This window comes from Trifolium pratense, linkage group LG3 (genome assembly GCF_020283565.1).
Source record: "Trifolium pratense cultivar HEN17-A07 linkage group LG3, ARS_RC_1.1, whole genome shotgun sequence".
Lineage (NCBI taxonomy): Eukaryota > Viridiplantae > Streptophyta > Magnoliopsida > Fabales > Fabaceae > Trifolium > Trifolium pratense.
In genome coordinates, this window is record NC_060061.1 from 25,981,100 (window position 1) to 26,007,334 (window position 26,235).

Genomic DNA, 26,235 nt, shown 5'->3' on the forward strand with positions numbered 1-26,235 from the left:
AAGGGTGGAATACACCACTTATCACTATGAGAATATCTTATGACATTTCATAACATACTATGTAGTATTCTCATGGTGGATCAATCTGATATAAATATTACTCTTAATATTTATATCTATGTGAAGACTTGATAACTCTTTATCTATGATCCGTGAGATGTGATCATCAGTCTACCAACATAATAGTCTCTATGTTTTGATGTTATCCCAATTCACAGCAAAGCTCGACTACGGATGTTTTAAGAATAGTGTTCTCATGTGTAATGGATTCTCACGATTAAGTCACACTTAACGTTCCATTCAATGAACTTACTATTCTAGGGACTCTATTATTATTTAACACATAAACATAATAAAGAAAAGCCTTTATTTAATAAGTAAATTATCCAATACAAGTATCATGCAATTATAAATAATTGGCCTTTAGGGCTTACACCAACAGAGAAATGTCGAGGAAAGTAAAGAGGTGATCCAAATTCATTTTTATGAGTTAACTAACGCTTTGAAATAATTCATTATAAGAATAATAATCATCAATCCGACGGTGGAATATCCACTTTTTATATGGAGTTAGGTTAACTTTAAAAGTCGAACTCAATTGTTTATGGATGGAGAGACATGTTATCTACTATGTACTATATTATTGTTCACTTCTACTGTTATCTTTGAAATATATATTTTAAACTACTCTCTTTGGGGTCTAAAATCTTTAATTATTTTAATTTTTTTTTTAGTTTACAAATGTTGTCAATGATGATCAAGCATAGGACTTCATACCTATATATTATTCAAACCCCTCACAAATGGATCAAACCTAGTGCCTTTTAGTTTTTTTTAAAAAAAAAAAAAAAAAACTAGTGGCTTTTTAACATTTTATTTTTGTTTTAACTATATCGTGAAAAAAAAATTGACATCTTCCCCCAAATTTAAATTTGCCTATAAGAAAACTCTAGCTACATGCGAATTTAAACAAAATGATACATGTAACACTCAAATTTTCGAATAAACCATATTCTAAAAAAAAAAATCTTAAAACCATTATGAAAGTAATACATACACATTTTTTCTATGCAAAAATTATTTATTTTCATTTCTTAAACAACATAACATTCTATAACACTAGTTAGTAATCACCAAATGATGAATTGATGAATCGTTCTGAGAATTCAAATTCAATCTTTAGTCAAATTTTATTTATTTTTCAACTTAAAACTTTTTTTATTTAGAAACTAGAGAATTACATAAAAAAATTTGAGTGGACTTTGTGAACTCAAGTTTAAAGGGGAGTAATACACACACATAACAAGATATATTTGTCATACTGTTTCACGCATATTGTCAGTTACTCATTAATCAGTGGAAGAATGATAAATATAAATGGTCCGTGCCGTTTAAGGCCAAGCATTTGGATTCTTTATTTTGGCATTACTACTACTGCTGCCACTGCCACTGCCACCATAGTCTTCTCTTTTAATATCATCAACATTTAATTTCTGTTTGAAACTCCTATAATCACTACTTATCCATTCCCTCGTTGAGTTTATATATATGCAAATTGATATTTCCTCCGTCCCAATTTAATTGACACAGTTGACTATTGTGCAATATTTACGCATGCTGCTTTGACTTTATTTTTCTACTAATAAACAAAAATAAATATTAGCATATAAGATGTTATTTGATTCGTCTCGATGAGTATTTTCAAAATATCAAATTTTTATAATTTTTACTATTATACAATTTAAATATTAATCGTCAAAGTTATGCACTGACATGCGTGAAACAGTCAACTGTGTCAATCAAATTGGGACGAATGAAGTATTTTAAAAATGAAGAGTATCTACTATATAAGAAAAGAAGATACTAATGAAATTCCCAATTTGCCCCTTTTTCATTTTTTGACACATAATCAATTCAGGGTTATTTTTTGTCTTTATTAAAAAAAGTTAGTAGAAAAATGCTAAAAAAATTTCTCAGTACGATTCGAACCCTTAACCTTTTAGTTACACTTTTTATTAAATTTACCACTAAGCCATATGAATTAATTTGTTATATTTTTGGAACCAACATATAATCAATATGAGTTAAATGACCAATTGTAACCACAAAACTCGACTTTATTTGTTACTTCTTCCACGATTTTTTTCTTTTTATCTAAAAATCAAATTTTTTGTACGTAACCCAAATTCAAATACCTCACTTTATACAAATTCAATTTTTTAGTAAATAAAAATCAATTATTAACTGGGCATCGATATATCCTATACATATTTATTAACTGGGCATCGACCATCTGCCACGTTTTTGTTAATATAGGTAGATTACACTTTTTTTTTTTCTTTTCACCTACAAATCCAATTTTTTGTATGTAACCCAAATTAAATCTAAATTACCTCTTCTCCCACATTTTTTTCTTTTTATCTACAAATCCATTTTTTAAATTACCTAAAAAAATAAAATATTAATGCTATATTTGTCTACACATATTTTTTTAAAATTTTTTACTTAAAACAAAAATAGTTGTCCTTTTATTTTATGTTTCTGTTTTTTTATTTTCTGAAAAGTTTTGTATGAAAAGTTTTTATCAATAAGTCAGCAATACTAATTACCTAAAAAAGAATAAAATATTAATGTTATATTTGTCCGTTTATTTTATATTTGTCTACAGATATTTTTTAGAATTTTTTTATATATTTTTTTAATATCAACTTCATTTATGGACTTCAAGCCAATATTCAATTAAGTTAATTTTTAATTCAACTAAATATATTTAAGAACAAAACTTATAAACAGTTTAATAGAAACTGTTTTTTTTTTGTACAACCATAGAAATGGTTTTTACTGTGACCAATTGAAACATAACACGTGGATTAATTTATTCCATATCACTAATTTCAATTTTAATAAAATTCACATTGTCAATTCGAATTTCGTCGAGCAAGTGGAAGAGAAGAGTAAAGCGATGGAGATCACCACTACTCTTTTCTTCAATTCATCCGTTTATTTTTCACACACACACACACACACACACACACACACACGCACGCACGCATGCACGCACACACACACACAGATATATATATATATATATATATATATATATATATATATATATATATATATATATATATATATATATATATATATATTCATCAATGGGAGGACTCAAACGATTTCAGTTTGTTGGTCTTTCTACAGTGTGGATCCTTCTGATGTGCGGCATCAGAAAGGCAGTTGTGGTAAAGCACTTGCCGAGCACGAAAAGAAGTTCCAAAATAACGAGAAAAACATGGAGCGGTTGTGTCGATGGAAGATAGCTCTTAACCAAGCTGCTAACATTGCTTGCTACCATTTCAATATTGGGTACCCCTCTTCATTCATTCCTATAAAGTATCAAATCATTTTAGACTTTTATGAAATTTTATATTTAGATCCATTTATTTGAAACTTTTTAACCAAAGGTTGATTCCAAGTTATAATTTTAGATTTTTAAATGCATATTCTACACATTTATTAAAGGCATAACTTAATTTGCCAAGTTTAACAATTGGTGCTATAAAGATATGTATCTTGAAACAATTTTGGAATTGCAATATTTTTTATTATTACCAATACATGGAATTGATTGTGATGCATATACTCATACCTTTCAGATCAGACATGAATGAATATGAACACACGCTTATTGGAGATATAGTTCAAGCTGTTTCCAATAAGATGAAGCGAACTCCTTTACATGTTGTTGATTACCCTGTTGGACTCAAGTCTCGAGTAAGTAACGTGAACTCACTTCTGAATGAGGCTTGTAATGATGAAGTTTGCATGATTGGGATTCATGGAACAGGAGGAATTGGTAAATCAACACTTGCTCGAGCAGTTTATAATTTTATTGCTGATCAATTTGAGTGTTTGTGTTTCCTGCACAATGTGAGAGAAAATTCAGCGAAACATGGTTTGGAACATCTCCAAGAGCAACTCCTTTACAAAACAATCAGATTGAAAGTGAAGATAGGAGGTGTCAATGAAGGAATTGGAATCATTAAAGAACGGCTACGTCGAAAGAAGGTCTTATTGATTCTCGATGACGTTGATGAGTTGAAGCAGCTAAAATTTTTGGCCGGAGGATTTGATTGGTTTGGTCGTAACAGCAGAGTCATCATTACCACTCGAGACAAAAGTTTGTTAACATGTCATGGGATTGAAAGAATATATGAAGTAGAAGGCTTAAATCGTGGTGAATCTCTTGAACTGTTTAAGCAGGTGGCTTTTAAAACTAAGAAAGTTGATTCAATTAATGATGATATTGTCAACCGTGCAATTAGTTATGCTTCTGGCCTTCCATTAGCTATAAATGTCATAGGTTCCAATTTGGTAGGAACGCCTATAGCAGAATGGGAATCTACATTAGATAAATACAAAAGGATTCCTCTTGATGATATCCAAAATATACTAAAAGTTAGCTTTGATGGTTTGGATGAAGAACAGAAAAATCTCTTTCTAGATATTGCATGTTTCTTTAAAGGGTTTCATTTGGGACAAATTCGTGCTAATTACGATCATTGCATGAAACATGATGTTGGAGTGTTGGTTGATAAATCTCTCATAAAGATTCATCAATTTGGTGATGTGATATTACATCTACTATCTACTATATAAGAAAAGAAGATACTAATGAAATTCTCAATTTGCCCCTTTTTCATTTTTTGACACATAATCAATTCAGGGTTATTTTTTGTCTTTATCAAAAAAAGTTAGTAGAAAAATGCTAAAAAAATTTCTCAGTACGATTCGAACCCTTAACCTTTTAGTTACACTTCTTATTAAATTTACCACTAAGCCATATGAATTAATTTGTTATATTTTTGGAACCAACATATAATCAATATGAGTTAAATGACCAATTGTAACCACAAAACTCGACTTTATTTGTTACTTCTTCCACAATTTTTTTCTTTTTATCTAAAAATCAAATTTTTTGTATGTAACCCAAATTCAAATACCTCACTTTATACAAATTCAATTTTTTAGTAAATAAAAATCAATTATTAACTGGGCATCGATATATCCTATACATATTTATTAACTGGGCATCGATATATCCTATACATATTTATTAACTGGGCATCGACCATCTGCCACGTTTTTGTTAATATAGGTAGATTACACTTTTTTTTTCTTTTCACATTGTCAATTCGAATTTCGTCGAGCAAGTGGAAGAGAAGAGTAAAGCGATGAAGATCACCACTGCTCTTTTCTTCAATTCATCTGTTTATTTTTCACACACACACACACACACACACACACGCACGCACGCACGCACACACACGCACACACACACACACAGATATATATATATATATATATATATATATATATATATATATATATATATATATATATATATATATATATATATATATATATATATATATATTCATCAATGGGAGGACTCAAACGATTTCAGTTTGTTGGTCACTTTCAATGATACAATCAATGTTGATAACAACGGTGGAAATTAAAAACCCAGTTTCACTTTTAGATTTTTATATAATGGTGAACTGACGGAGTTTAATAAATTATTAATGACGAATAAATTAATTCAGGTGTCGCATTTTAATTGGTGGACAGTGTATATTTAATATGAGAATATGGTGGGAGAAAAATGGAACTGTTTCTAAGTTTTGTCCTACATTTAATTAATTTAATATCAGAATATGGTGGGAGAAAAATTGAAAAACTCCCGAAAAAATGTTGAGACTAAAACAATAAGAATTCTCAGTCATCTCGAGGGGATTGGTCTCTGCAGGGTTGTGCGGATGATACTTTTAGTTTAAAAGAAAAAGAATTAAATACAAAGTTAAAAAATAAATGACATTTATATAGAAGTTTTTTTTTTTGGAAGATATTTTGTTGTTGATATAAGGACTAATTAATTTTTTGAGAAATAAATTACCCTTTTATTTTACCGGAACAAAAAATCCACTTGTCATCAATACATTGGTCATTCTTTTGAAATAGATTGACCAATACATTATTCATAATTTATATTTAGTCTCACGGAACTTGTGTTTTACTAATATATCATGTTGTCTATTTGTTTTTAATAATTTACAGGTTATATTCATATTAATTCGGGAACATAATTTTTTTGGTTATATCTACGGGCCTTATATTTTTACTCATATATTAATAAAGTTGTATATATTTTTATTAATTTTACGAGTTATACTCATATATTAATACGGGGACATCATCTTTTGTGTGAATTCTGAGGGATCTATGTTTTCCTTCTTATTAATAAGGTTTCCTGTTCTTTAATAATTTATGGAGCACATATATTTATACTCATATATTAATACCAGAACCTTTTTTGTTTTTAATTTCTACAAGATTTATATTTTTAATCATATTTTAATAAAATTGTTTAACTTTTTTTTTTTTAATTTTACGGGTTATAGTAGATCATATATTAATACAGGAACCTAATTATTTTGTTAATTTTTACGGGACCTATGTTTTTTATTAATATATTAATAAGGTTGTCAATTCTTTCATAATTTCTACATGACATATATTTATACTCATATATTAACACAAGAATCTAATCTTTTGTGTGATTTCTGCAAGGCTATATGTTTTTACTCTTATTAATAAAGTTTCCAGTTTTTTACTATTTTTTGTGAGATCTATATTTATACTCATATGTTAATACAATGACCTAATGTTTTGTGTAATTTTTGTGGGAACTATGTTTTTTACTCATTTTAATAAGCTTGCACGTTCTTTTATAATATATGCAGAACCTATATTTATACTCATATATTAACATGGAAACTTATTTTTTATGTTGTCTATTTTTTTTTTTTTTTTACAATTTTACGGGTTATACTCATATTTAATACGGTGACCTAATTATTTTAATGATTTTTGTGAAACCTATATTTTCACTAACATATTAATAAGGTTGCCTATTTTCTAATAATTTTTACGGGACTATATTTATACTCATATATTGAATACACAGACATAAGTTTTTGGTTATTTTTACAAGACAATGTTTTTACTAATATATTAATAAGGTAGCCTATTTTTTTTTCATGATTTCTCCATTATCTATATTTATATTTTTTTTTTGAACAAAATTTATATTATACTAATACGGATATCTGAGATTTTTTTGTGATGGTTTTACTATTGTTCTTTTTCTATTTTTTTTACTAAATATTATATCCTTTCTGATTTTTTATTTATTTTTTATCTTTTGAATTACTTTCCAATAAATTATTATTTCATGTTACCAAGTGAGGAGCGGCAACGCCGCGACTCCCGTGCGGACGCACGGGTGTCCAGCTAGTTATAGTTAAAGTAATTAAATCAAGGTGAAATAAAATACTACTACAAGCGAACATATTGTACTCCCTTTCACTTTTTTTTATGCATAACTGCGTTATACTTCATAGGAACATTGTAGGTTATATGCAGCTATCGAGATTACATCTACTTATACATGGGTTTTGTTCCTAATTATGGCCACATTGAGCCATGAACAACTACATAAGTGAGTTTGACACCACCTCTTAACTCAAAATTTTAAGACATTAGGTTCATGGCTTCTCTCACTTAAAAAATGTTCCACATCCACTTTTCTATATAGTGTAGAACAGTAGAAGTCAACTTACACTTTAAATATCAACACTTAATCGAACAATTTTGATCTAACTGACTGCATGTGCAGTTATGGGTGCTGAATGTGCCCAATCCAATTCAATGTATGTACTCCGTATCTCAATAGCAATAGGACGGAGATTCTCTTGGGCTACTCGTGGTGTCCGTTGTGATTGATTGGTTATCACATTTTCAAAGAAACCAAACCCAACAAGGCTTAAGTATGACATAAATAGCTGGAGGTTGGAGCAAGTAAGAACTGGACAAATATAGTACACACTACACACCAAGGGGGGCTGAATGGGAACGTGTATCGAAAACACAGGTGCTTGCTTAATTACACTTCCCATTTCAACTGCTTCTCACTGTTGTTTTGTTTTTACCACTGGCTGTTTTCTCATATGCATGCTTTTGAATTCTGTTTCAATATGAGTTAGATTAACTCAATCCTTGTAAAATCAATTTAGAATGTGGAAATTATCACCTCTCGTAAATTTATGTTCATATTGAATTTTTTTTATTTTTAAAACTCGGTATCCGGCCCTCGGGGACCAATCACACCACCCATTTGTGAAGGGCCCATTTAAAACCAGAGTATTTTCACCGAAATTGGCACCAGATGGAATCGAACATGAGACTTTGAGATATCACTTTTTTTTTTGTTTTACAATGAGCTGAGATCGAACTCAGGACCTATAACGTACTACTCAAATCCCTCACCACTAGACTAAACCTAAGAACTTTGAGATATCACATTAGTTTGGACACAACCTATTCCACAATAACATATTATTAAAGCTTCCATAGAAAAGTATGTCATAGAGAATCTTAGATTAAATAAGATGCAATATGAAAATACCTCTCTTTTACAAACACATCAAAGGTGGAACTCTCAATAGTATAAGCTGACCTCCTTAAAATACTACTACAAATTAGTTACTTTAAAAATGAGAGAATCCCAGCAACCATTATACTGCATATGTTAATAAGATAGAAGGGACCATGTGTTTAATTTATATACTAATTAACTATTTAATTAATTGTAAAAAAATCTATTTTAATTATTTTTGGCTTTTGAAAAGTTCCACAATTGTACCGTTACGAATTGTACAATGTTGTATTCTTCCGATGAACAAGTTGTTAGATGCCACTGTGGTAAACGAAGTTTAATTTCACACAAATTGGAATTTTTTATTGCAGCCTTCCAAATAGAATAATTGTATTATTACAGAAAATTTGCCTTGTTGCATAACACATCTTCCCAATAGAAGTATCTGAGATATCCAAGACAAGTCAATTTATTATATGAACACAATCATTCAATATAATGCCAATAACAAAACTACGGTATACTCCTATATAAAAAAAATCATAATATTTAAACAAATGTACATGATCTTTCTTTAAAAATTCAAATATTATTAGTAAAAAAATTATGGGTATATATAATAACTTTTTCTTTTAAAACTTGTAAGACGACAGTCTGATTCAATATCTTCTTCTTTCTCAAATGAGGGCTATCTAAGGTTTAAGTCACTCAAATAAAGAATTAAGGATTTATAAAGACTAATATGTATGTTAAGTTTAGCTCATTTAGTTATTGAACAAAGCTCAACGACAACAATTTAATTGTCAAATCGAATCTCAAATTAATGTTGAATTAATTAACAAGTGTGATTTATATAGTAAAAAAAAACAAGTGTAATTTTGAAAATGAAAAATGCTAACGAGTGCCCACGAGACATTCTTTAAGATTTTGAATATTTTTTAAAGAAAAAATGAAATGCTTAAAAAAAAGTCTCGAGGATACTTATTATAGCAAAACCCTTTAAAAAAATTGTCCTAGTTCTATTTCCTCAAAAGGGCATGTGTTTGAATAGAGATTGTTTTATGGGAGATTACCTATGAGAGTTGAGCTATGACAAAGAGGCCTTATTAGAGACATTCATCAACAATATTTTGTTCTCTCCTTTTAGGAGGAATCGTTGTGACTTGTGACAAGTGTGAGATGAGTTAAGTCGCATATTATTTAGAAAAGTTGACATTGAATACTTAATAAGTAGTAATTATATTGAAACACAAAATTGGTTGAAATAACTTATAAACCTAATGCCTTAAAATTTTGAGTAAAGATATGATGTTCAACTCTTAGGGTGTGTTTGGTTTTGTGGAAAGAAAGTGGAAGGAAAGAAAATTACGGAAACCGACGGATGAACTTGGACTAACTCTAGTCCAAATTTATCTATCGGTTTTCATAACTTTCTTTTTTTTCCACTTTCTTTCCTTCAAACCATATAAAACCTTAGCTTAATATAGATGATCTCTCATGCTCCCCCCCTCCTGACCCAACTGAGTTTTGTATTTTACCAATGCTTTGAGGAGGTTGAAACACGTAACCATTTTATTTTGGAGAATGTTAACTTGTGCCCTTAAGGGCACATGTTAAGAAGATAAATGTGGAAAACATTTATTGAACTTGTGATGTATTCAATTATCTAAACATTAAATTCTTTATATCATTAAATGCTATATTTCTATTTTTAGATAGTTTAACATGTGCCCTTAGGGCACAAGTTAACATGACCCTTTTATTTTTACTTGCTCCAAGTCTAAACAAAAAAAATGCAAAAAAGATGTCATTTAATTGGGCTTGGATCCAATCCTTCAATTATTTCTTGAATTTTTCTCTTCTCACCCTCTTGTTTCTTTTCTACCCCTCATTTTTCCATTTTTGCACTTGGTTAAAAACTTCGGAACGTTAGTCCAAAAAAAAGAAAACTTCGGAACGCGCTTTCCGAAGTTTTTTTAGTTCAAATTCGGAAAAAATTCAGAAAATATGTTCCTAAATTTTTTTCCAAGGCAAAAATAATTTGGAAAATGCATTCCGAAATTTTTAACCAAGGCCAAAAATGGAAAAATAGAGGTAGAAAAGAAACACGGGCGGTGGGGTTGAGAAAAATTCTTATTTCTCTCCTACTCTCAACTTCCTCTCTATCTCTCTCTTAATTTCAAAACAATAAACAAACCAAGAGAAATCTCTCTTCCAATTTAAAGAAAAAAGTTTTATATTGTTCAAGATAGGTCTGAGTTATTTAAGAGGGTAAATGATCCCCTCCGATTTAATAAGAGGTCTTGAATTTGAATCTAATTCGAAAAATGTAGCAAAGTTAAATTCTTTTGAGAAAGAATTTTGTCAAGTTTCACGGTTCTACCCGATTCAAGATATTAATCTTTATAATTGGGCGGAAAGGATATCCGGTTCATTCCAAAAATTGATGCATTGTAGCCATTTCCAAATACCAACCCAATCACTACTAAAAAAAACCACTACTATTGTAAAAAAAAAAAATTCATTTTACCATTTATTTCCTCATAAGTTCATTGGTGATGTGGTAGACTGGTGTATTTATTTTCGCAGACATGCAGGTAGCAATGGGTGACTTTATTACACAGTGATGTGCCTTTATTACACAGCGGGGTGCCTTGGCATTTTGCTTACTTTGTAAGGAGTTTAGAGTGTTAGTGATGGAATTATCTGGTTGTACCTGTTATAATTGTATCAGTAGGAGTCTATTTCGTTGAGTTTTGTTCGATTTTCAAGCACATGATTTGATAGGTCTTCTGCAAACCCTTTCATCAAAAGTGAATAGATGTTTCTGCTATGATAGTATTGAGTATGGATATCCCTGAATATAAGAGTTTGAATATCCCTTATACTCCCATTAATAAAATTTGCTTATAAACAAAACTCTTGTTTCAATTTATGTTATCGTAAAAAGATAAATAAATAACTTCCTAAAACCCACTTCTTCACTATATCAATTAAACCATCGTTGAATTTTACTCTTTAGGCCTTCTAGGTTGCTCTCTAGTCCCTCAAAAATCCAATTTTGCCCTTAATTCAAAAGTTATGTTTTGAACCAAAAGTTATATTTAATGTAATAATTTATTTAAATATGATATATGACAAATGATACGAATTTTGAATATTTAAGAGAGAAATGACGGAATAGAGAGTGATAGTGATACTCGACTCCCCGTTCCCAACTCACATGTTATAACATCATAAAAAAAAATTAAATAATTAAATTCTATATTATTTTGTAGATGAAGGTCAACATACTTTATTTTTATTTTTTTTAATATATTATTGTACATTTTATGTTTTATGTAAATCAAGATGTATTTATTATTTTGATAAATTCAATTTCTTTTAGCACATTTTACAATTATTTTGCTATACGAAAAATATAATGAACGAATATACAGATAAACACGGTGAAATGTTCGAATATACAAAAAAAGATATTCTTTGCTTAATACTTTCATGTAGGTTATTTTTTTTTATCAAAAACCCCCAGGTAGTAATATTTTGTTTGGTATAAATCACCATGTATATTCACTAGTACAGAAAACACTTTTTACATCTGGCCAAAACCCCATTTTACATCTGAACCCGGTCAGATGTAGATGTACAAGATGTAGTAAGTTTATGCTTTTTACATCTGACTTACGCCAGATGTAAAATGTACATCTTTTCACATCTTCCTAAACTTTCCACAGATGTGAAATCTTCACTTTTTTTTAAAAAAAAAAATCCTTTTTTTTTTTTTTGAAATCTTCATTTTTTTTTTTAAATCCTGCGTTTTTTTTTTGGAAGCTGAACCCATTATACGAGGCATCCTTGTATAACATTAGTCATTTAAAACATATGTGTTCATTAATTAAGTTTTCCTTCTATAACCAAGCTTAAAGTTCACCAACAATCAAGACCAAATAAATCCATCAACACATTAATAAAAGAATTTCAAGGGAATAATCTAAAAAAATAAAATCTTGTATAAATCTTACTCACTTAGAAACAATTATTCCTTCTACAAACCTTAGACATTTACTACAAGCATACAAAATTAGAAACAAACCCACTAGAAGCCAATTCGACTGCAACATACAAATTCCAAATGAAAATTCATTTAAAACTATTTAGAGTCGACTAAGGAACATATACAAAGAGGAACAATGTCATGGTAACTGGAAGTATAAACAATCACTCTTGCAATAAGTTACCTATTACTTTTAGTTAAGCAACGGATATGTGAACTCTTCTATTATTTCTTCTTCTGTTGGTAGCTTTTGAGCCTCAAACATTAACTCAACCTTAGGTCTTCCGATAACCTGCTCAAAAATAGAAGAGAACATACAAAAAGTTGTTCAAACACACACACACATATGCATTACATAAAACACAAACACAAGCATTGCAATACCACAAATTTCAACACTCTTGATCATATATATTGAACTAGAAAATTGGAACACATGCTCTTGATCATATATATTGAATTTTATTTATTAAGATCAAGCCCAATAACTACTAATAGGGAAACACAACTAAACCAACCTAGTTTAGATGACTAAGCTTCTCCAATGCATGTATGCTCTCCCTTGAAATAGCTCCTTGGCCATCTTAGTTATGAACCCCGTTTGAAATATTTTCTGATCCCTTGCTATGCTGCATATTGTCAACAAAATATATTTAATAGATATAACTGCATAAATTTATTGTACTCTATTGAAATGAATCAACTATCAAATGCAGTACTACCAAAATCAATCAGCTCAATAGCACTAGATATGTGAAAGTGAAAGGACAAGAATTGATTTTCATCAGCTCAATCAGTTAATTTTTACTTAAATATATTACAGTGAATCCACAAAAGTCGTTATTTTTGCGTCTGAAAATGCGAAGTACCCTGCATTCTGGCTTCAGGTCAGGTGTTGACAAGGCGTAGTTTGTGCATATCTAAAGATGGTAAAGGACAAGAAACATGTTAAAGTAAGCAGACACGACAAAGATACATGACTTCCAGAACAAAGTTATATGATTATTGTATCACAATAAAAACCATATCACATGAAAATGAACCATGATGCAGAATCAACCAAAATAAAACTTCCGCATGAAAACTTTGCAAGATTTGAGTTTGCAGGATTTGATTTCAATATTGATATGCTACAACTAACAATTTGATAAAATGAGTGGAAGAAATACTGATATAAACAGCGTTTGAAACTCACTTTTTCAAGTAACAGATCCAACAAAATGTGTTACATGTAACTCGATTATACTAATATTTGCAACTATGCATAAAGGGAAATGCAGTAAAGGAACCAAAAATCTCCACTACCACTAACCAGTTTTCTAATTTAATTTACTAGTTCAACATATACATAATTTGGCCAATTATTAAAGTAACAAGAGAGTACATTCAAAGGGAAACCATTACCCACAGGCCACAGTAACTTTCACAATCATTCCAGGCAAAACAAAAGAAAAACAAGAAATGGAAAACTGAGATAAAGAGAATAGGTAGAATTATATGACAACTGATTATTCTGATATAAACTAGAATTATATGACAACTGATTATGCTAAAAGATCCAGTAACAAAATGGCTAACAAGGCAACATCTGAATAAGTGTTAGTCAAACTGAAAACATACCTTGTGTACATTGTACAATCAAGGAAGGAGATTCCAGCATCACCGTTGCTAGAGACACCAATGCATGTTCCACTTGGTTATCTAAGGCACCCGCATTAAATGATAACAAAAGAACAAACTCCACTCCATGGCTGAACTTCTGACTCCCACCCCCCAAAAACAATAACTGTTAGAATAGAAAATAGGATATTCTACTATTCTATCAATGTTCTAAAGACTAGAGTAAATAGGAACAAATACATAGAACCCAGGAGCATTTATGTTCATTTTCATTCACAATTTGTAATGAATATAGAATCTACTACCCATAGGTGAATCATATGCTTAACATAATTAAACAAAGTAACTTAATTGTAAGTGTATCATGTAATGAAATCCTGTAATGAAAATGATCAATTTATATCGAAAGTTTAGGTCCTTATGTTGTTCTGGCATCCAATTTACCTGTAGAAAGTAGTGATGTGACCAGCAATTTACATACATGTTTTTACTAATTAACAAAATAATCTTCATGGATCCACTAATGTTTTTAATTTATTTAAATGTGTTATTTCATATTGAGATCCCAACTCAGTAAAGTTTCATGCTATTTTAAATAGACTAAAAGTCACTTATAGGTCCATTGAGATCTCAACTCAGTAAAGTGTCATGCTATGTATATAAACCGTTTGCCAAGTCATAAACATTTGTGAGTAAACTGAACAATAAAATACAAAGACATAATTTTCAACTAAAACTGAAAATTTTACTGCTTAGAACATTTGAGAGACCTAAAATGCAATTTAGTTTATCTTTTGTGAAATCTTCTCATGTTTTTCTTGGTGTAAATTTGCAACCATCTCATCCACTCTAGCATTCCTATATCTCATCATCAATTACAGTTCATATAGATTGCTACTAAACTAATAAACTAAAAAGAAAATTACAAAAGTTAGAAGGACAGGACTGAATTCCACATACTTGTAAATTAACTGAATCTGGAATCAAGTAGAAACAGTAGAAACAAGCAGAAAAAAGAAGAAGAAGGAATCCCGTAAAAGAGCAACATTACTAGAAATAGTTCTACAAGTATTCCAGAATTAATGAATATACAGAAAGAAAAAAAAATATTTAAAAAGGAATAAAAAAGAAAGAAGAGTACCTGAATCGATGAAGGTTTGACAATAGTGAAAGAGAAAGACAAGCTTCGATTCGTGAGAGTAGAGGCCGGAGAAAGGAGGACAATAGTGAGAGCGGAGAGAAGTTTCAATTCGTTTCCCTTGTAGATTCGATTTGGAGTTAGGGTTCAAGTGAGAAGCTTCGATTTGACGAGTGAGAGAGAGAGAGGACAACTGAGATAAGGCGGTGGTGGTGAGTTGATTTTAGGTTGCTGAGGGTTCAATCGTTGTCGGCGGTAGAGGACGGCGCTGAGGGTTTGTTCATCGCGAGTTGATTTGGGTCGAGAGAGATATTGCGTTTTGTTTTATTTTTTTGTATTCAGATTGCGTTTTTTTTTAGTCTATCTACCTCATTCACTTATTGGTTCCAAATTTTTTTTTATTTTTATTTAACCTGACTTTTTACATCTGTGGCTAAATATGGCCAAATATATATATATATTTTATATAATTTTCACCATAATTACAAGATTGTCACCGCGTTAAGTTATGCTTCTGGTACATTGAAATCAGATGTAAAAAGTCTTGTTTATATATTTTTCACTTCTGTGGATATTGAAACCAGATGAAAAGACTACTCCATATAGCGTTTTACATCTGACATATGCTCGTCAGATGTAAACTACTTGTGTAATATGTCATATTTGTACTAGTGATTTGAATTTGAGTTATTTCCTTTTTAATTTATTTTTAATAGGTGCGTTAAATACGATTTATAAACAATAAATGAGAAATGATTGAATTTCCAAATTAGCGAAAGGTCAAGTAAAATGTAGGAAATAAATGTTGATTTGGGAAATAATAATTACAATAGATTAAGAGGATAAGATCAAAATCAACCAAAATTATGAACATGAACCTTAAGAACGACACGTAAGCAAATGATGTTTGAGAAGATGTTACGTAGATTAAATAAATTTTGGCTAATTAAGAGAATGACATGTAGAAAACTTTCCACAGGAAAAAACTCTCAAACATATATATAATATATAGATATCTCCAAAAAAAATTAAACATTCCTACATTTTAATTTAATCTAAGGACACAAGGTATTTATTCGGTGGTTGTTTTTGAGTCTATTTCTTCTAATTAAGTTCTCAAGTTTCTCTTGCATAATTTCTATTAAAACTTTAAGATTCTACAATGGTGAACACCTACTTTAAGATTCTAAAATGTAGGAAATAAATGTTGATTTGGGAAATAATAATTACAATAGATTAAGAGGATAAGATCAAAATCAACCAAAATTATGAACATGAACCTTAAGAACGACACGTAAGCAAATGATGTTTGAGAAGATGTTACGTAGATTAAATAAATTTTGGCTAATTAAGAGAATGACATGTAGAAAACTTTTCACAGGAAAAAACTCTCAAACATATATATAATATATAGATATCTCCAAAAAAAATTAAACATTCCTACATTTTAATTTAATCTAAGGACACAAGGTATTTATTCGGTGGTTGTTTTTGAGTCTATTTCTTCTAATTAAGTTCTCAAGTTTCTCTTGCATAATTTCTATTAAAACTTTAAGATTCTACAATGGTGAACACCTACGTCTTTTTGGAATAGTTTTTTTTTTTAGAATGAGTTGTTAATTTGATGGATAGATATCCCTGTGAAACTCAGTCCGATATAATTCATGGTTTGGATTTAAGGAATAAAATAATTGAAATACTCTAATACTCTGTGTGATTGAATTTTAAGGAACAAATCCATGCTTTTCCCTAATTGACGGCAAAATTCTTTTTTTTTTCTGTTGAAATAAATTAGAGACATTTTTTTTATAGAATTAATGAATAAGAGAATTACTCTTGCCTCTAAGTGTCCTCAATATATTATTTAAATGTACTCAAAATAGTGAATATTATCTTTAGGTTCGGTTCATATTAGGATCTTCCTCAATATATTATCTTTCGCTTAAAAATAAGGAATATTTATCTACTACTGATCTAGCGAACTTCTTAATAGATAGCATAATAAGGAATATTATGAATCTTTTACATGATTCTGAAACCAACAAATTAAATGACAAACTTACTACAATAACAATTAAAAATAATATGAAGCAAATTACAAATTATAACGAAACTGTTCTTAATATTGATAACTTTGCAACAACTTCAGAAACGCACTATCAACAAAATGGCAACGACCCAAAGAGAGAAAAAAAATAGAATTTAAAGAAACTTTTGAAAAACTCAACTGTGATTCAAAATTGGTGTGAGATGTGTGAGAATCAAGAGCACTATTTATAGCTAAAAATACAAGAGATCAAAATAATTACCCCCTTATTTTATGCATGTTGTAAACCTAAAAAAGTAATTGTGGATTAATACTCATCAATTTATACAATTGAATTTGAAATTAGAAACAAAATCACACAAATTGAAAGCCACAAATGAACAATAATGTATCATTCAATCACATATTAATTATTTTCGTTTTTTCTTATCTCCATATGATTATGCCTTATTAATATTATAATTAATATTATACTATTATAAGGGCATGTTTCGTGCCCGTTTGTGTGATCCGTATTTTTTATTCTGCTAACGTGTATATATTTGACTATTATGTGTGGAAAAAAATCATTTGAAAAATACACACATTGTAGTAGAAATAAGACAAAAAAATTCAGCACCATAAGTAACACAAAAAACTTAAAAAACAAGCATGTTAGCAATAGAAACCAAAGAAGAAGCTATTAAACCACTTGAAAAATATAAACATTGTAGCATAAATTGAAAGAGAAAAGAAAACAAAAATTCTATTCTTTTTCCCAAATACTCCAATAGAAAGCACTTGCTCCACATATATGTTTGTTGATCCCATGATCATACATTAATTTGTGAAGACAAACATTCACATTATTCATACTTGAATGAAACTTTGGATACAAAATTGCATCCTACAAAAATAAACGTTCACATTTACTCCTTTTTTTTTGTCATCGACAATGCTGCTTAACATGAAGGTTGAACATAAATTCAATCAAGAGTTAACAAAACATCACTAAAATGTAAGGACTTGATATTTTTATATACAACTTTAATCATGAGGTAATTCAAGAGATGAATAATCTTATATTTTTCATCCAACCATGACATAAAGGAATGATTTAACACGCCATAAAGGCAAAAAATTACAAATAATATACTACTAAGAAAATGCACTTGTTTGACCCTATAAAAAAATTCACATGTTAATTTAAAATATGCTCACGGCTACTCATAACATTTGTTTGTTCACGCCATTATTTTCTTCACCATCTTCATTGTGAGTGATTTGAGACTGCAATTTCCTATTGAACTTATATTTAAAGAAAACAACAACCTATAGTATTGATTTGATAAATTATTCCAAAGTGGATTGTTAAAATATTTAAAAGGAAACGGGCTAACATTTTATCAAGTAATCAACTTTCACGTACACAACTTAAAAAAATTCCTCCTATGCATGATAAACTTTATGAAATCAAGAAATATTATACTTTTTGAACATTAGATTTACTCAACAAAAAAAATCAAAAAAAAAAATTATTGAATTTGGAAAAGTAACTAAAAATTGAGTATTACTAAAAGAAAGACAAACAATAAGACAACATAAGAAACTCATTAAACCAATCGAAAAATACAAAGAAAAACATGTACATCTTTCACATAATTATAGAAGACTACTTTTTTATCTCCCACTCTCGCTCTTTGTCTATATCTTTGTTTTTGTTGCCTCCACCCGTCGTCTCCATTCTAATCCTTCAATTGTCTCTCCTGAGTCATCTCTTTTATGGTAGTTAATTATTACTTTTCTCTTTAATTACCTTTGTTTTTCATGCACCATTAGTCTCGAAATTTCCTTTTATAATATCAAAAGAAATTAACGTTCTGTCAAGTTTGACTAAAGAAAAAAATATACACATGTCAATCAATTCAACATGAAAATTAAAAATGAAAACTTAACCAATAGTAATCTAATATAAATTTCAAAGTTTGATACCACATACTCAACTCTCAAACTTTAAATTCGGGAGAAAAAAATTTGTTCACACCAAAACATTTAAAGTAAATAAAAAGGTCATCCCAAATACGGTTTACATCAAGATTCAAATCAAAATTCAATGAAAAGAATTTGAATAAAAAGAACACTACTGATTTTTATTTTTTGCAAAAGAAAGAAAAGTTATTGTAAGAAAAACAAAATAACGTTGAAAAAAACAAATGAATAGTTCAATATAATGAGTTCTTTATAATTAAAAGTAAAAAAATGAATGAAATGATTACATTATAATTGAAATATCTAATTATATTTTAATATAATTTTCAATTTCTCTTCCCACCATTTCAATGTATACCCGATATAAATATAAACACCACTCATAGACATATATAACTATGAAAGTTGAGAAATAGTATGGTGGAAGATTTAAATTTGAAAGTTACTCTAATGAAGAAAATGATTGAATTAGAACAACAATATCATAAAGAAAAAGAAATAATGTCATACATCTTTTCTGTCTACAATTATGAAATTTTCTATGCCCTTGTGGAAGTAAATATTTCTTTTGTTAGCCATTTAAAGGAATTGAATTAACAAAAAATAAATAAATGAAATGAGAGACAAATATGGAGAAATCAAAGATAGAAGAAGACACAGAGAGAAGAAATGAGAGAGTGAGAAAAAAAATAATAGTAAAGTCCTTGCAATTAGTCATGATGAGAGTTGGAAGTCATACATTTCTTCTATCATTGTGAGATTTCTCTCATAGATATGACAGCATTACAAAATAACCAATTCCTCTTCCCCTTTATCTTTTTGAATAGCCGAATGTGGGTGTGGTGGTTATACTTTGTGTAATTTTTTTTTAATAATCAAGTTTACACAATTTACAATTGTCGTTGCCATACATATATACATATACATATGATAAACATTTCACCATTCTTTGCATTAACTTTCATGTGCATATATGTCTTTCATCATTTGCCAACATCGCCCTAACCTCTTCGAATAGTGGGCACGTAGACATATCATTTTTAATAATCTTGAAGAAAAATAGGAAGAATGAAGATGTGTAAATAAAATGAATGGAATAAATGGATGGTTTGGAAGTTAAAAAGAGTTGGTTTTGGAAGTTAAAAAAAGTTTAAAAAATAAAAAGTTGGTTTTGGAAGTTATGGTGTGAAAAAAAATACTAAGGGAAGGGTATTTATGGTATTTTAAAAAAATCCTACACCAAAAGAAGTGTTTTCCCTTTATTAATGTTATAGATATAGATAATCTTATATTAATTTATTTTATTTTATTTGTTTGAAATGGATACGTTTTATGTTATTTACAACATCATTTAAATATTATTAAAAATAAACATTATTTTTTTTTATTTAAAAGTAGATTTCGAATTATAATTTTTATGAAAAAAATCAAATGTGAATAAATAGATTATAAAAATGGATTGGTCAAAAAAATATATAATAATAATAATTCATAATGATTGTAAAGATAAATTAAAGAGAATTGGTAATGTTGTTAAAAAAAATTAAAATGTATTCAATTGTTTCCTTTTGAATAATTATTTTTGAATTAGCATTAAATTTTGATTGAGAAGAACACCAAATAAAAGAACATTCCTTCTTATATGAGTACCACACTGAATTAAAAGCAATAATATCATGTATTACTTTATTTTTATTCTCCATACATCACTGTAAAATAAACAAATAAAAATAAAAACAAATAGATACATTTTTTAAAATTTGCACATTAACAAATGAGATATGCTTAATGTTCTGGTAAAAACTCAAAGGGGGTTGTATTATTGATTAAATGATGTGATTACACTTGGTTCAATCCCAACAACCCTGGGAGTTTTATAAGTCAGAATGTTCTCTTCTAACAAATGAGAGTGTGAAGCTATTTATAGACCGCTAAGTCTTCTTCTCCAAGCTATGGTTCCTAGAAATTCGGTCCTCAACACCTTCTTCGGTGATACAGCGTAAAAATAGGGATGGTAACCTTGGTCTCCAAGCTATGGCAGTTATGGGAAGTTGATTTCTTCCTTCTTAAGCTAGCGGTTGACGCAGGGAAGGAGAAGATATTTATAATAATATAGAATCCACCCCTCTTGGCGTTGCGTCGTCGTTGCGGGTCACGCCCTAGCTTCTTATCGCCTATTGGGTATTTAGGGTTTACTTGATTTGGGCCTATCATCCTTCTTACTCTAATTGGGCTTACTGGATATTTCCTTAAGCTCATTGCCCAGTCCACAGCCCCCCAAGCACGAAGTCCATAGGAGTGAAGTGCTTGAATGTGGTTCGAATTTTTTCTTTCAGTGTTTTGGCGCGAAATAATTTTCGTCACGTCTCCATTTCCTTACGCATGTTCCTACATCCCTATGCAGTATCCATCAACCGTCTCCCCACTTACTGCTGCCACGATGAAATTTTTCATCTATAAATGAAGCATCCGACGACATGATCGACTCATCCTTTCCACCTGCTCGATTTTAAGAGTTTTTCTTTTTCAAAATTATGTCTCCCAAAAATCCTCCCTTTGAATGTGGTCAATCTCCCGCTTCTCCCGTCATCAAGCGACTCCGGCGTATGCTGACCATAAGTACGGAGGACCTGATGGAGGATTTTGGTGAATTTTTGGAATTCGTCAAGGAACTTAATGACTACTGCTGGAGGTTGACCAAGGAGGAGAAACGCTTTCTCGATAGTGTTTTGCGTCTGGAGAGGGAGTTAAAAGATAGTGCCTCCTTTGTGATTGTTGTGGAAAACGTCAAGGAGTGCCATTCCGAAGTTACTGAAGCTGTTGATAGCCAGATAGAGATCACGAAAGAAACCATGGGCGTGCAGGAGGAAATTCTGGGAATATGCTTTAATGAAGAGCGAAGAGTGGATGACCGTTTGACGATGTTAAACAAAGAAATGAAGCCGATGTTGAAGAGAAAGAGGGCTCTTCAAGGTGAAATTAGGGATGATGTTACTAAACTGATTTCCAGGCGTCACTCTCTGGTGGACCTTTTGGACAAACAAGGCGAGCTGAGAGAAGATTTGAAGCCTATCGAAGAAAACATGGTGAAGGCGAAAAGGGTGAAACGGGCATTGGAGGAAATGCATCGTATCGTCGTCGCCGATGCTGGTGAATTGGGGAGTTCTACAATACCATGAAGTCTTTGCTTGCTCGCCTTTCCCTTTATGCCTTTCTTTCTTATGTTTGTAGTTTGCTTCTGTATTTTGAAACTTTTATTGTTTTCCGTTCGTATCTTTGCTTTCGTTGTATTCCCTTTTGTTGTAATTTGAACTCCTTTGCAGTAATTTGAATTTCAATCATTTCCTTTCCATTATGCGCTGCTCTTTATTTCTTCTTGGTATCGCCCTTCTTATGCAATCTTCGTTAGCTTAAATGGGTCAAAACTTTGACTCCTTGGAAAAATAAAGATGACGCTTTTCGAGGCAGTCAAACCAAAGTGGTTAAGGCCGTCCAAGCATTAATTACGACCGTTAATAACGATGCTAGGGTTAAGCATAATTGGCTATAAATATCAACTGCTCAACTCATATTCTTATCAACTTGTTCTGAATCCTTACGATGGAAAGGAAAAATACCAAAGCACCCATTGCTGAGAAGTCTCAACCTCAGCGAAGGAAGAAAAGGGTGGAGGTAACCACCTCTAACTCTACTCGCTCCCGAAGGTCTAAAGAGGTCAAAGAAGTGGAGGTCATCATTCTTTCTTCTGATACCTCTGATTCTGATAGCACTGATAGGGATTATGCTTCGTTTCTGGAGACATACGTTCCTCCCGAGTTTTCTTCTCGTGCTTCTTCATCGGGTGAAGAAGATGGATCCCGGATTACCGTGGAATCCAAGATGACAACTCCTGAGCCTGCACAGAAGGATTCAGAATCCGATTGATAGGATCTAGGATTAGCCTTTTCATCTTCCTTTGTAACTTTGCTTTCCATTGTTGTACTTTACTTTTCGAAATTAATAAAGATTTCTATTTCAGTCTAGGACTGAATTTATTGTTTCCGAGTTTTACTTTCCCCTTAATCTTGAATCTTTTCTTCTTGGGCGTTTCCCTTTTAACTTTTTGTTACGCCTTAAAAAGGCGAGGTTCGTATTTTTGGCGTGGTCATTTCAGAGGCGTTGTGTACTTCGAGGTAGTAGTTTGGCGACTCCAACTTCGCCTTTAGGACAATAACTATTTGACGATAAATCTTCCAAAATTTACTCTCGAGATACACGCTTTTGACACGTATATAATCCGACGACGCGTGCGATACTACCTGCTTCAACTTCTGGACTTCAATCAGACGAAAAGGTTACCCCTTTATAAGTAGCATTTTTGTTTCTTTTTCCCTTTACTTATTTCTCCTCGCGAATCAGTATTTCCTATCACATACCCTTCTCCAATTCTCCAGCAAGCCTTTGTTCAACGCTTCGTGTTAGGACGCTTCCAGTTTCTTGCTCCAAGCTTTATCAATTTCTTAAGGTATTTTACTTTTATACCTTACTCCTTTTCGCTAATTTGATCCTGCCCTAGGTACGAACCCTAATAATCTCTCTGATTAGAAAATAGAATGGTTATTTTGAGGGAACTAGATGACAATGAGGGGAAAGTGCCTATTTCTTCCCCGGGTTATCTTGAGTGGGCGCGACAAGTTCGCGCCCATTACACTAGGGCTAACGGCGTACTTAACCGCCGAGGATTTTACTCAGAATTGTGGGGTTTTGATGTAGGAAGTAGTAATAGTGACGATGATAGTGATAGTGATAGTAGTAATGACAGTGATTGCGTCATAATATCCCCTTCCTCTATCACAGGAAAGCGGAAGAACCCTTGCCGCGATTTGGTTGTTGCTGGTTATACTCCTGTTACCATGGAAGTCTCCTCAAAGTATACCAGCATGGAAATGGTGAGAAGCTTTAGGAAAACCGTCAAACTTTCCGACCCTTCTCATGAAGAATCAATTATAACCGAACCCGTCAGTGAGAACGAGTTTGTAACTACTAGAAATGACACCCCGCCTGCTTATTTTTATCTTTATACCAATGTAATCCAACCTCTTAACATCTGGCTTCCCTTTACTGCCTTTGAGGCGGAGATGTTGAAAGTTATCAATGTCGCCCCTACCCAGCTTCATCCTAACAGTTGGGCCTTCATAAAAGCCTTTGAGGTGATGTGTTTAGGTTTTAACCTGGATCCCTCTATTGGTGTTTTCTTCTCCTTTTATCAGATAAAAAACTTAAAGCCTCACTCTTTAGTTTCCATTAGTAGTCAACCTAACCGTCGTCTCCTCAGTTTGTATGCTTCTAATTTTAAGAACTTTAAAGACTCCTTCCTTCGGGTTCGTTGTGATGAGAAATTCCCCGATTTGATGTATGACGAGGTTGACGATCCTCTGTTTCCCTTTTACTGGACGGATAACCCTAGACTTATCAAGGGAACCATATTTGAGACCTTGAGTGATTTCGAACAAGATACCGTCAACTTTCTTGATTCCTATGTTCTCATGGATACCGCTGAGATCCTTAAGTATGAGGGTAATAGTGACGCCTTGGAAGAGTATTTACGTAAGTAATGAATTTGTATTTCCTTCTTTTGTTTAATATTGATCTCGCCTTATTGCTAATTCGTTTTTCTTTGCCTTTCTTGTTTTTGTAGAGAGAATGAGGACTATCTCGAATGAGGAGAGGCTAACATTTTTGGCTAAAGCTCGCCAGCAGAAAGTCAATCCTGTTGTTGCTGTAAACGACCCCTTGAAGCAGCTGCAAGTGGAGGAAGCTGTTACGAAAGAGGGGCGAAGTAAGAAGAAACATGATGGGCGGATCAGTGTCGCCATCCCAGGGAAACCTGCTGCTGGAGTAGCGGAGACCGAGGGTGTCGCCCCGCCTTCTACCAAAAAGCAAAAAACAAAGAATACCCCCCAACCTGCCGGGGGCGCTGCCAAAGACAAAGGTGTGGCTTCTAGTTCTTCTCAACCTTCCTCCCAGGACGCCAATGCAGCTGCTTCCCTCTCTTGGAGCTCTTTTGACCCTTTTGAGTTTATTGAAAGGGGGGTGACTATGGTAGGCGATATGACTCGCTTCACCAACACTCCCACGGAGGACTTGAGAAAGAAAGCCCTGGAGTATGAGGTCAAGGGTACCCTTCTTAATTACTTGCTATCAAATCGCCAGGAGCAGGAAGTTCTGGAGGCGAAGCAAAAGGTGAAAACAGTTGACGACCACCTTGCTGACATTGAGAAGAGATATTCTGAGACCAAGACCAAATTGGAGAAGGACATTCAGAAGTTGAAAGAGAGCCAGGAGAGAGAGGCGGAGATGTTGAAGAAGGAATATGAGGAGAAACTGGCTAAGGTTAAGGAAAGCTATGCCGCCTCCGAGACCAAGCTCAAGGAGAATGCTGCTGCTCAAGATGAGAAAATTTCTAAGCTTTCCAAGGAGAGGGATGAGGCGGTATTTTCTGCGGGAACCTTGGGTGATGAGAAGACCCGGTTGGAGAATGATGTCACCGAGCTTCAGCTCTACGCTGCCAACCAGTATGATGAAGGTTTCTCCTTTGCTATTGAGCAGGTCAAGCTGCTTTTCCCGGATTTAGATGTTGGGCGCCTAGGCGAGGCTGATGCAATGAACCGGATTGTTGATGGGAAGCTCATCCCTTATGTCCCCCATGAATGAGTGCTTTTTCCTCTTTTGTTGTAATGGATTTATCATGCCCTTCTGTGGCTTTTTGTAATTACTTCTGTATGCCCTTTTGTGGCTTGAACACCTTGCCCTTCATGGGGTCTTTATTAATTTCTTTACTTGTTTGATTTCCTGTCTTCATAATATTGCGGATGAGTTTCATATTACGTTGTGAGGTAACGCCTTCTATCATTCTTGCCTTTGAAACTTTCACT

The 26,235-nt window shown here is 31.7% G+C and overlaps 2 protein-coding genes and 1 long non-coding RNA gene across 5 annotated transcripts; 2 read left to right on the top strand and 1 right to left on the bottom strand.

Moving 5' to 3' along the window:
* Positions 1 to 3,372: 3,372 nt before the first annotated feature.
* LOC123914850 (disease resistance protein RPV1-like) lies at positions 3,373 to 4,656 on the top strand. The gene has a single exon (XM_045966016.1). The coding sequence runs from the start codon at positions 3,616 to 3,618 to the stop codon at positions 4,654 to 4,656; it is 1,041 nt and encodes a 346-aa protein (XP_045821972.1). The 5' UTR covers positions 3,373 to 3,615.
* Positions 4,657 to 12,310: 7,654 nt separating this feature from the next.
* On the bottom strand, positions 12,311 to 15,702 carry LOC123917674. 3 transcript variants are annotated; one of them, XR_006812520.1, is made up of 5 exons: positions 15,310 to 15,702; positions 14,169 to 14,307; positions 13,418 to 13,468; positions 13,067 to 13,177; positions 12,311 to 12,840 (listed from the first exon to the last, which is right to left on the bottom strand). It is a non-coding gene; the product is annotated as an uncharacterized LOC123917674 (long non-coding RNA). The 3 variants fall into 3 exon arrangements; XR_006812518.1 differs by lacking the exon at positions 15,310 to 15,702 and having other exon boundaries at positions 14,169 to 14,506; XR_006812519.1 differs by lacking the exons at positions 13,418 to 13,468; positions 15,310 to 15,702 and having other exon boundaries at positions 14,169 to 14,502.
* Positions 15,703 to 23,912: 8,210 nt separating this feature from the next.
* Positions 23,913 to 26,150, top strand: LOC123917675. Its single transcript, XM_045969451.1, has 2 exons — positions 23,913 to 24,907; positions 24,999 to 26,150. The coding sequence occupies exons 1-2, from the start codon at positions 23,914 to 23,916 to the stop codon at positions 26,012 to 26,014; spliced, it is 2,010 nt and encodes a 669-aa protein (XP_045825407.1). The 5' UTR covers position 23,913; the 3' UTR covers positions 26,015 to 26,150.
* The last annotated feature ends 85 nt before the right edge of the window (positions 26,151 to 26,235 follow it).

Excerpts from the sequence above, each read along its gene's own strand:
- LOC123914850 (XM_045966016.1), top strand. The coding sequence starts at position 3,616 with ATGGAATTGATTGTGATGCATATACTCATACCTTTCAGATCAGACATG.
- LOC123917675 (XM_045969451.1), top strand. The coding sequence starts at position 23,914 with ATGGTTATTTTGAGGGAACTAGATGACAATGAGGGGAAAGTGCCTATT. Across the intron at positions 24,908-24,998 it reads CGCCTTGGAAGAGTATTTAC|AGAGAATGAGGACTATCTCG; the intron begins GTAAGTAATGAA and ends TTGTTTTTGTAG.